At 35.8% G+C, this 12,633-nt stretch overlaps 1 protein-coding gene across 1 annotated transcript; it reads right to left on the bottom strand.

The window, feature by feature from the left end:
• Window positions 1–12: 12 nt before the first annotated feature.
• On the bottom strand, window positions 13–3,281 carry LOC133337163 (uncharacterized; the record flags this gene model as incomplete). The annotated part of the gene is made up of 3 exons (XM_061545417.1): window positions 13–326; window positions 893–1,166; window positions 1,341–3,281. Coding segments are annotated over 3 exons (2,529 nt in total), but the record flags the coding sequence as incomplete, so codon positions are not given.
• Between the last annotated feature and the right edge of the window lie 9,352 nt (window positions 3,282–12,633).

Raw genomic sequence — 12,633 nt, 5'->3', positions numbered from 1 at the left:
TATCGCCACTACTGCCACCAGTGAACAATTGCTTCACCTTCTCAAAGCCACCCAATTTTTTGGATCGCTTTAGGGTTGAGGTACTCGTTTTCTCTTGATCCAGCAGATTTGTTTGTGACTGTTGATCGCGTCGTTTTAAGGTGGCACTACTCTGTGGATATTTATCCAAGTGGGGATCGAAATGGGAGCCATCATCAATCGAACGCTCACGATAGACATAATTTTCGGAACGTCTTGGCTGACGTTCATGTTCGCAGTAGCGACGTTCTTTTTTCAGGAAACTTTCACAGGATTGGATGCTTTCATCGGGGGTGGGTTTGCGCCATCTATGAAAGGGGTGAAAGGAGAGAAAGGAGAGAAAGGAGAGAAAAAACTTTCCATTATACAAAAATTTCAGACGACGATTTTTTCTTTAGAAAACCGAGTTTATCCGAATTTTTTCTATAGAAAGAACCTCCGAACTGAGGTTCTCCGAATTTTTTCTATGGAAAGAACCACCGAATCCAGGTTCTCCGAATTTTTTCTATAGAAAGAACCTCCGAACCGAGGTTCTCCGATTTTTTCTATAGAAAAATTACCGAACTGAGGTTCTCCGATTTTTTTCTATAGAAAAAAATCAGCAATCTGAAGTTCTCCGAATTTGTTCTATAGAAAAAACCTTCGAACCGAGGTTCTCCGAATTTTTTCTATAGAAAAAACCTCCGAACCGAGGTTCTCCGAATTTTTTCTATAGAAAAAACCTCCGAACCGAGGTTCTCCGAATTTTGTCTATAGTAAAAACTTCTGAACCGAGGTTCTCCGAACCAAGGGTCTTCGATGTTTTTTCTATAAAAAATTTCCTAACCGAGGTTTCAATATTTTCATCCGCATAATTGTTCCCCATATTCCTTACCTTGTCACCAAATCTCCATTAAAGGACTCCTTGCGGAAATCATTTTCAATACCCGAATCCCCTTTGTCGAAGCTCCTTTGCTGCAACTTATCCCGCTTCAAGCTGCTGTGCCAACGATCCTCACTACTCAGCCGACCAGTATTTACGCCCCTATCCGAATTTAAATCATAACGTTTCATATTTTCCGGTGACGAACGATATTGATCGGTTGTTGTAAATTGTGAATCGAATGACTTCGGTTCATAATCCGTGATGAGCTGACGTTCCATTAGAGGTGAACTATCTCGGGTGGTCTTGGTGTGTGTAAAAGAATCCAAACGTTCACGATGTCGGGTCTCCAGCAACGACGGAGAACTATCCCGGCCATTTTTCGTATACGAATCTAAACGTTCCCGGTGGTGCCTGGGTTCCATTAGGGGTGATGATTCTCGTATAACTTTTCCTGTATAGGAATCCAAACGTTCCCGATGACGTGTTTCCCTTACATGAGGCTTACCATCCGGATCGAATTGAGTCTCCCGCTCATAGACCTCCTTCACCCCACCATGACCATCATCATAGTATTTGGTATGTTTGTAACGTGATGTCTTCTCCATGGTGGTGGCCGTGGTGGGAGCCGCTGTTGAGGGTGAAATTATATCCAGGTGACTTCTTTCGGGAGAATATTTATTGAGAATTTCTTTAACTTCAGGTTTGTGATATCTCATTGGTTCATGGGAATCACGTGGGATTTCCCTCTCCGGACTTAGATAACGTTTGGTGTGGTAATCACGATCGCGTTCGTCGAGTACTCTCTCATGAGAATTTTCCCGGGAGTACCCATTACGTTCCAGGGTTCCCGAATCCCTAAATCTCCGAGTAAGAATACGCGATTCCAGCCGAGCTCGCCGATAACCCATATCATCATTGGGATTTACATCTCGGTTGGGTGTGTGATATCGATCCGTAGCGTGATAACCATTCTCCCTGGGCGGGGTTATGCTGCGTATTTTCGGAACAATTGGTGGTTCTGCTGGCGACTTACAACGTTTGGTTTGCGTTAGATCTTCATCGTAGTATTTACGGGTCTCCAAACCCAAACCTTCATCCTCATCACTTAGATTGCGTGGTGACAACATTTGCCAGGGTGAAGGGGAAAATGAACCCCCAATGTGGATCGTGGTGGTACCATTATTGGTATTATAACTTGGCGAGTAATTGTTACGTTGACTAGTTCCAATGAAATCGGTTTGATCCTCCGATTTGTTAAGGCTGCTGCGATTTACCACAGTGGTGCTGACCAATTCACGATCGGGGGTGAAAATATCCCGCGATGGCGAACGCATTTCACGTACCGGAGAACGATATTCTCTTACGGGAGATCGGGTGTATTCTCGTCTTGGCAATGTACTGCGTGATTGTGGTTCATCCTGCAGTTCCAATTGGGCATAGGTTATACCCTCATTGGGGCGAATATAAGAAAATGCTGGACCCGTAATGGTGGGGGGTGGTGAAAATCTTTCCATCGATAGACGTTTTACCATCCCGTTTACCGTATGACCTTTGGTCAGCGGCAATTTTTGGGCCGGCAACTGGGAGCTATGCATGTTTTCTTGTGACTTGGCCTGTAGGCTTAGAATTTTCTCTTTAATTACGTCTGATACGGGTATACGTCCAACCAGACCTCCACCGTCTACTTCAGCCTGGGAATGACTGCGTCCTAACAGCTCGTTAATGGCACTTTCATGTTTTTCCTTATCGGTAATGGCTTCCGATTTACGGCGTTCTCGAGTGTGCTTGGTGAAATCTTCTTCGAAATAATCCTCCTTGGAATCGTTTTCTATAATCGGACTCAATTGGGTGGGTAAATGTTTATTGGACCCTGCAGATAAGGCGGATTTGGGTTCTTTTAACACCTTTTTTAATTTATATGACGAAGAACCCACATCACTTTTACTGCGTACCAAACGTCGACCACCACTATCTTCAAAGCGTGGATCCCTCTCCCCTTGATTGATGTTCGTATCACTTTTACGACTAAACAAACTGAAGATGGAGGGTCTCTTGGGCGGTTTCTTACCAGCTGCGTCACTGTTACTTCGACTAACCGGTTTGCTGGGTGGTTTTTTCTTTCGTGACGGCAAGGAATGGAATTTTTTCGGATTCGCGCTGGATGAATCTCCTCCAGAACGTTTTGTCTTTACCCGAAAAGTTGGGATATTATCACCATTCTCGGCAATACTTTTATGGCGCTTCGCTTGGGCTAATACTAGGGCAGCCTCTTTTTGTATATTTTCGGCAGATAAATCGGCAGGCAGCTGATGATATGCGGGTGCGATATACTGTTGTTGATGTTGGGGCGGTAGAAGATTTGTAGTTTCGAAATTCGTTAAATCGTTGGAACGTTTTCCTGGAAAGAGAGGAAGGGAGAGAAAATTATTAAATATCTGTATTAACTGATGATTCGTAAAAGATACTCAGATATGTCTCTAAGTGAAAGAGAGATAGAGGGAGAGAGATAGAGAGAGATTATTCTATTATAATAGGTTTCCAAACAAGAATGCTTTGAAATTTGCACATACATTGCCACGATATTTGGTATCGCAAATGTCATATATTAATCCATGATTTCGTATAGCTCCCTTATAACAAAATTGTTAGAGTCCTGCAGAAAATCAAAGACTGATATGTTTAAATAAAATTTTTAGACCCTCAAAGGACTGTAGTTTTAAATAATATTTTCAGGGATCTTCAGAGCTTCAAAAGCGAAGATTTTTTTTAAGAAAATTTGCATAGACCTGCGTGTATTTTTCAAAAATATTTTCTAAGATCAGAGGTGACTTAAGGTCGTGTATTTTAAAAAAATATTTTCGGAGTCCTGCATAGCCTCAAAGGCGTGGATTTTGAAATAATATTTTCAGAGCCCCGCAGAGCCTCAAAGGCGTGGAGTTTTAAACAATATTTTACAGTCCTGCAGAGACTCAAAGATGTGGATTAAAAAAAAGTATTTTCAGAGCCCTGCAGAGATCTAGGGAACCTCAAAGGAGTGGAGTTTTAAAAACTATTTCCGGCATATGCAGAGCCTTAAAGGCGTGGAGTTTAAAAGCATATTTTCAGAGACCTACAAAGCCTCAAAGGCGTGGATTTTTAAATAATATTCTCAGAACCCTGCAGAGTCTCAAATGCGTGGATTTTTAAACAATGTTCTAGAGCCCTGCAGAGTCTCAAATGCGTGGATTTTTAAACAATGTTCTAGAGCCCTGCAGAGACTTAAAGAGGTGGTGTTTCATGAATAGTTTCAGTTCCTAGTAGTTCAGGGATCTACAGGCTTAAAAATAAATAATAATAAAATTTGCATAGACCTGTGGAGTTTTAGGGGCGTAGATTTTGAAATAATATTTTCAAAGCCCAGCAGAGCTTCAAAGGCGTGGAGTTTTAAACAATATTTTACAGTCCTGCAGAGACTCAAAGGTGTGGATTTAAAAAAAATATATTTTCAGAGCCCTGCAAAGCTTCAAAAGCGTGGGATCTAGGGAACCTCAAAGGATTGGAGTTTTAAAAACTATTTCCGGCCTATGCAGAGCTTTAAAGGCGTGGAGTTTTAAAGAATATTTTCAGGGATCTACAAAGCCTCAAAGGCGTGGATTTTTAAATAATATTCTCAGAACCCTGCAGAGTCTCAAAGGCGTGGATTTTTAAACAATATTCTCAGAACCCTGCAGAGTCTCAAAGGCGTGGATTTTTAAACAATATTCTCAGAACCCTGCAGAGTCTCAAAAGCGTGGATTTTTAAACAATATTCTCAGAACCCTGCAGAGTCTCAAAAGCGTGGATTTTTAAACAATGTTCTAGACTAATACTTTGGGTTGAAAAAATGTTTAGTCCAGTGGTGGCTGTATAGGGTATCACAAGGTCTACCCCGTCTGACTATACTTGTTTTAATAATTATTTATTAATGTCGTATTTTTTTCCATTCTTTTTCAATCCATTGTTGATATTTAGCATTTTCCCACCCATGCGGATTTTGGCATTTATTTCTTTCCAAAAAAAAAAACTGCAATATTGATAAATTATCATTTAACTGAGATCATAAATAATCATGTTCTATCATGTTATTGTTTGGTAATATGAAAATCATTTATCTGTTTTGTCATTTCATGTGTGTTATTCCAACATTTTGTTGTTTGCACATGATGCAGGTTTGTTGCTTAAGTCTTTTGTTATGGGAAACGACAATATTTCATAGCAAATGTTTGTTGTTAAATATTTTTTGTGCTTCTCGCATACATTCAGATACAAAAAAGTGAAGAAATAAATATGTGTAATTTAAAATATCCAAATTTCAGATATTAAAAAAAGTAAAAAACGTGCATATGACCCAAGTTTGTTTCATAAGTCTTTTATCAAAACACGAATATCCTTGTTACCATTTCTTTTTACGAAATCGCAAAATAAATATATGAATGTGTGTATGTAATTTCCATCTTTAAAAATTTTTACTTATAACATTGGAAATATACAAATATATGTGAGAACATAATGTATTCCTTCATCCTTGGGTTTTGAAGGTAACTCATAAAACAAGTGGAAGGATCAAAGTGCGGTAGAATCTTAATTTTATCTTGATAATAGCAATTATTCCCATTTCCTAGTAAAGAATTTAAATTAAAACCCTCTATGCTGTATTTACAAAATTCCTAGCCGTTATTCTTTTTTTTTTTTTGAATACACCACTCACTCAAAGAACACAATTGCATTTAGGACCCCCTATACTAATTCATGGTTGTAGGCTCGAAAATAATTGCTGTAGATTAAATATACGTATACCCTTTTCCATGGAAAAAAAGAACACCTTTCCATGGAAATCGCTATTTTCTGATATATTTTTAACAAAAATTCCTTGCCGTTATTCTTTTGTCTTCATCAACTTCTTAGGAATTTATGCCTTCTCTACTTATGCCATCATCAACAGCATCATCATCATCTTTTGATGTATTAATAATATTTCCACGTGTGAATTTGTTGTTAATAACAGATTAAGATATACTTTGTTGTTGTTGTTGTGCTTGAAGAAATCACCCAAAAGCCTTATGGGTGATTTCTTTCATTCATACAGCCTACATCTATCAACACCACTTGGTCAGCGGTTGGAGGCAAAGCCATCATCAGCAGCATCAGCATCATCATCTTTAGCTACATCTTTAGCTTCATCTTCGGCTTACACTAGTAATTTAAGACAAATGTTGATGATGTTGTGATGTTGCCATTTTTTTCTAAATATGAAATGTTTCATATTTTTTATCTAGGTTTGCCGTTTTTGCTGTTTTTTTTTTGTAGTTTAGTTTTTAGTGGTAAAGTGTTTTTGCTGTAGGGCATACTTAACAGAGTTTTCAACAGTTGCTTGGCTTTCAAAATATAACAGCGGCAACAGCAACAATAAAAATATAAAAACAACCGCTTAAATCAATTTAATGACAGTTATTAGACTAGGCTTTTAAGAATCAAAGCAATTCCATTACATTGAAGGGGGTATTTTAATGCGGGGTATTTCCCTCCCTCTCGCTCTCTCATCATTGGGGTTATTTGGGAGAGTTATTGTATCAAACATTTATAAACTAAAATACAAGGCCCATAAACGGCTGAAGATAGAATCTTGAGTGAGGGTCACTCATAGTCCAAAGGGGTTAGTTAATGCTGGAAATTCGTACTAAAACGGTACGAAAAGAACTAAATCTGGAACTAGAACTCTTAAATTTGTAGGAGGCCCAGGAAAAAAATGTTCTTAAACAAATCCATGCCATAATGAAAGGGAATTATGGTTTAGATGTAGGGTCGATATAAGGAGGTGGTTTTGGCAGTGTGTACTTCTCTATACGAAAAGTACGAAACTGAACTAAATTTGGTAATATTTGAATTTGGAGGAACGGCTGGAGCTGGATGGACAGATAAATGGAATCCGGAACTTTGGATTACTGTTGGGGTGTAGGAAGTTTTGGAAATTTCTACTAATGTGTACTAAGTGTTACTAAATTTGGTACAAAATTGAATTTGGGTAAACCGATAGCGCTGGAACCCTGAATTTTTAAAATAAGATTATTGTTGAAGTGTAGGATTGGGGGTATGGATGTAGTTGTGGAAATTTGTACTTATGGGTACTAGATGGTACTATATTTGATACGATTTGGATTTAGAACTGGAATAATAAAATTTTGAAATTAAATGTACTATTGGAGTGTTGAATTGAGGTATGTATACAGATTTTGAAATTCGTACTTATACGTACTAAATGGTACTAATGTTGGTATAATTCGAATTTTTGGAGAACTGATAGGCTGATAATGGAAACGTATTAAGATAGCGGTATGTGGGAAGTTTTGGAAATACGTACTTATGATTGTTATGGTAGGTAGTTATGGAAATTTATATTAATGTGTACTAACTGGTACTAAATTTGGATTTGAGTGAACCTATATCTAAAAAAGAGCAAAGGTACTAAACTGTACTAAAATTGGTTATGGTTTTTAAAAACCCACATTTGCTAACGAAGTAGTGGACATATGCTAATATAAATGTTAATTATTAAGGAAAGGACCAAAATCGAACGAGACAGATTCTTGGCGAATAAAATAACTCTTTGGCACACCTTACTGAATTAAGCCTAGAATAATGTGTTGTGGAAATCGGTTTAGATTTAAATATAGCTCCTATATATATTTTCGTCCGATTTAATGTAAAAGGTGCAGCAAAGTCCCTATATATCATTCGATTTGTACGAAATTTGGCATAGCGTACTGAATTGAGCCTAGAGTGTGTATGTCAAATTTCGAGAAAATCTGTCCAGATTTGGATACAGCTCCCATATACAGTTTCGTCCGATTTCATGTAAATGGTGCACCAAAGTCCTATATATCTTTCGATTTGCACGAAATTTGGCATAACGTACTGAATTGAGCCTAGAGTGATGTCTGCCAATTTTCGTGAAAATCGGTCCAGATTCAGATATAGCTTCCATATATATTTTCGTCCGATTTAAAGTAAATGGTGCACCAAAGTCCACATATATCTTTCAATTTGCACGAAATTTGGTTTAGCGTCTGAATTTAGTCCAAAATGATGTGTGCCAAGTTTCGTGAAAATCGGTTGAGATTTAGATATAGCTCCCTTATATTATAGATTGATTTTAAGCAATTGACGCACCAAGGAACCAATATATGGCTGATAGGAACAAAACGCACTGAAATTAGTATAACCTAACCTGTGACAAGTTTAGTTGAAATCGGTAAATATTTGGATATAGCTTCCATATATATTTTCGCCCTATTTAAAGTAAATTGGGCATCAAACTCCTCATTTTTGTCAGATTGACATCATAGAGCATAGAATTATGTAGTTGCGTTTTCTAGAAGTACATACATAGCCCAAAGGATGACCTATTGATATTCGTTTGAAGTCGATTTACATACTTTAGCCCCATTGTAACAAATGAATGATATGTTTATGGATAGATCTGGGTAGAATCACATTTAGATAAATATCAGATATTTTATTTCATCCAGTTTCATGTTAATAGTCCTGTTTAATACACCCATGGTGGTGAAGGGTATCATATAGTCGGCCCCATCAGACTATTTTTCTTACTGGTTTAAACTGTAGTTTTACATTTAGTTTTCTACTGGCAGAAATTTATCATAGCTCCACATAAATATCCTTGTCGATTTTAAATATTTTTCAATGTCCACCTCAAGGTAGAGTGCATAAAAAATTCAACTTAGTCAAACTTAGCCATGCTTTTACTTGGTTAAGAACTTCAAAAATGCATTTTTCAAAACGAATCGAATGTATTTTAATGCGGTCTTTGTTATTTCCTTAGACTCATAGATGTTTATCCTTTCAATTATAATAATACCACTCACTTCCTGCTAAATTATTTAAATAATTTATTTAATGACCAAATATTTCATATTCCCCGAAAAAAAAAGTTCGTTGCTTAAGTCTTTTGTTTTGAACTTTAGAAACCACCTGCAGCATTCAGTTTTGAATTATTTTAAATATCATTTTTAATACCTTGTGGTTATTATTTTAATTGATGATTTTCAAGTGTGATAAGAACATTAAAAACACACACACACACTCACACACAAATAAATGCATTAACAAAATAAATTACATTCTACCCCAGAAACCAAAATATAAACCATCTAACATGCGAGTGCTAATAGTTTGGAATTTGTGTTCCAAAAAAAAAACTAATAATAATAAAATGAAAAAAAATTAACACAATTTGTTTATTGCATTCTAAGGCGGCTGCTGATGCTGTGTGTGTGTGTGTGGTTTTGCAAAGTGGGAGTGTTGGTAATGCCAACACCATAATCCCAACTAACATTAAACCCAACCGCTATGCTTATGGTGGCGTAGATTTGTTGTTAAGATCGTTTTTTTTGTGAATATATATATATTTAAAGTTAGATTAGTTTTTTTTTTGGAATTTGTTTCTTATTTATTATAGCGTATTTTGCCACTTGAGTAGTTGAGAGGTTCTAAACAAAAAAAGGTGGCTGTTAGGTTTTCTTTGTTGCTTTGCAAAAATTTGATTGATGAATGCTTATGATTCTGGAGGGGGATTTTTTGTGTTGCGGATTTTTTTCTTTTGACTTACTGACAGAACAAATGCTTATTCACGTTTCTAGTTAAGCGAAACCATTCTCTGGACGGTTTTTTTTTGAAAATTGATGGCGTTATAAAAGATTTTAGTTTATATTTTTTTGCATAGAGTTTTTTGAATAACTGTTGAAATTAGGGCGTTGTTTTGGTAGATATGTTTTAAAAACAAATTTAAATTTTTGCGGATTTTTGTTTATTACTTATGCTCTGATTTTGGTGGTGGCTTATGTCAGCAATGTAATTGCTTTTCTGACAAAGTTCAAATCATACACGAAATGGATGATGATGGAGTAGCAATTTGAACAATCTAATTTTAAAATGTTAAACAAGTTCGATCAATCTTAAATAAATATCAGTAAAAAATCAAATAAATACAAACAAAATTCAAATAATAATAAATAAACCAGTAAGGAAAGTAGTAAAGTCGGTCTGGGCCGACTACATGATACCCTTCCCCATTTTGGGTATATTCTACATATGTATCCTAACAGACCCGTTTTTGTTATATATCTATATCTGTACCGATTTCAGGAAAACTTGCCAGAGACTAATTTATATTACTTCAGTACGTTGTGTCATTATTACGCTCTGCCAAATTTCGTGCAAATCGAAAGATATATAGGGACTTTGGTGCACAATTTACCTTAAATCGGACGAAAATATATTGGGGCTATATCTAAATCTGAACCGACTTTGACAAAACTTAACACACAGCATTCTATGCCCAATTCATTACGCTGTGCCAAATTTCGTGTAAATTGGAAGATATATAGGGACTTTGATGCACCATTTACATTGAATCGGGTGAACCTATATATGGGAGCTATATCTAAATCTGAACCGATTTTCATGAAACTCAGCTCACATAATTTTAGGCCTAATTCATTATGCTGTGCCAAATTTCGTGCAAATCGAAAGTTATATAGGGACTTTGGTGCACCATTTATATAAAATCGGACGAAACTATATATGGGAGCTATATCTAAATCTGAACCGATTTTCATGAAACTCAGCACACATCATTCTAGGCCTAATTCATTACGCTGTGCCAAATTTCGTGCAAATCGAGAGATATATAGGGACTTTGGTGCACCATTTATATAAAATCGGACGAAACTATATATGGGAGCTATATCTAAATCTGAACCGATTTTGGGAGCTATATCTAAATCTGAAATTTTCATCAGCACATCATTCTGGGCCTAATTCATTACGATTTGCCAAATTTCGGAAGATTCGGAAGATATATAGGGACTTTTTACATTAAATCGTACGAATATATATATGGGAGCTATATCTAAATCTGAACCGATTTTTCCCAATTTCAATAGGGTTCGTCCTTGGGCCAAATAAGTGACATATGCCAAATTTCATTCAAATCGGATTATAAATGCGACCTGTACTTTGTTCACAAAAATACATGGACGGACGGACGGACAGACGGACATGCGTAAATCGACTCAGAAAGTGATTCTATGCATATTCTCAAAAGGAACCATGTGTCTATCTCGTTTCCTTTTGCCTGTTACAAACATATGCACAAAGACATAATACCCTGTACCACAGTGTGGTGAAGGATATAAAAATACAGAAAAAAATCTAAATATTTATTTAAGGTTAACCAATTTTAAAATGAAAAAAAATATTAAATATTTTAAAAATTTCCTTTCCCCGAAATAACTTTCTTTTCTTCGAAAATGTTACCTCTCTCATAGAAATTGAAAGCTAAAGAAAACACACACACACATTTTACAAATATTTTCACAACACCCATAACCCATAATTTGCTTTACCTTTTAATTTTCTTTGAAGAAGAAGCAGCATAAAACAACAACAAAAAATATTTTAGAAAAATTTTCCCATTATTTAAAAATAAGTGTTTGCATGTCATGTTGTTGTTGTAACTACCTAACAACAAAACCACTTCATTTTCATTACAATCCACTCTTTCCCCTCTTCTTCTGCCTTTCCCCTGTGAAACACCACCATTCTCCCAAAAACATCGATAATGTTGAAGATGATAGTCTTGGTACCATAATTATATAGAATTGCATATGGCTTTTTGATGGGGGGGCCCCCATTGACTTCGTTGGGACTACTACTATCGTTATTATTATTGTTGTGGCAATGACGTTGTTTGAATGCTTAACATTCAATTTTTGCAGCAGCAGAAGCAGTGAGTACCATTTTTTCTTCTCCTTTTAAGTGGCATGGAAAGTAAAGAATATAAAGAGAAGAAATCAAAGGAAAACCTGTTAATCAAACATTTTACACTTTTGTTGTAATAATGGCAAATATTTTCCCAGATGGAAAACTGCGGCTATTTTTGGACAATTTGGAATTTCGTCAATATTTACTTGTGGGAGGAAAGATAAAGATAAGTTATTGAAGATAATCTTATATACACTCACTCTCTGAAATTTGGCATGTAGGTGGAGATTTGGTGCGTAGGCGTGTGATAAGGCGTGGTTTTTGGAAATTCGTACTAAAAGGTACTAAAAACTGAATTGCGCGGGAATGGTTAGACGTGAAAGTCTGAAATTTGATACGTAGGTTTGTCAATGACGAGCGAAATGGAATTTGTTAAAAAATAATTGGAATTTAATACTAAGTGGTACTAAAAAGTACAAAATATTATATTTTAATGGAATCGGTATATATACATATCTGAAACTTATATGTATGTTAAGCTATTAAAACAAGAACGACGTGCAAAAATATTTGTTGGAAATTAGTACTAAAATGGTACTAAAAAAGTACTAAAACTGTATTACGCCTATAAATCTGAAATTTGCTATACAGCTTTGTTAATAATAATTCAAAGGGCATGTGTGAAAAAATTTCAATTTCACTAAGGGGTACTAAAAAGTACTAAATATTATATTTGAATGGAACCAGTAGAGATACTTATCTTAAAATTGATATGTATCATAAGCTATTACAACTAGAATGTTGTGCAAAAATATCTTTCGGAAATTAGTACTATACTGGTACTAAAAAGTACTGAAACTATATTACACCGGAACGTTTGAAAGTAGAACTCTAAAATTTTAGAACTCTAAATATTTATCAATAATAGACGAGTGGGAATGTGTTTTTTG

Source organism: Musca vetustissima, unplaced genomic scaffold, assembly GCF_032173495.1.
Source record: "Musca vetustissima isolate MV318-11 ecotype Yass unplaced genomic scaffold, APGP_CSIRO_Mvet_v1 utg163623, whole genome shotgun sequence".
Lineage (NCBI taxonomy): Eukaryota > Metazoa > Arthropoda > Insecta > Diptera > Muscidae > Musca > Musca vetustissima.
Note: the sequence above shows the minus strand (reverse complement) of the source record. Positions and strands in the feature narration are given on the sequence as shown.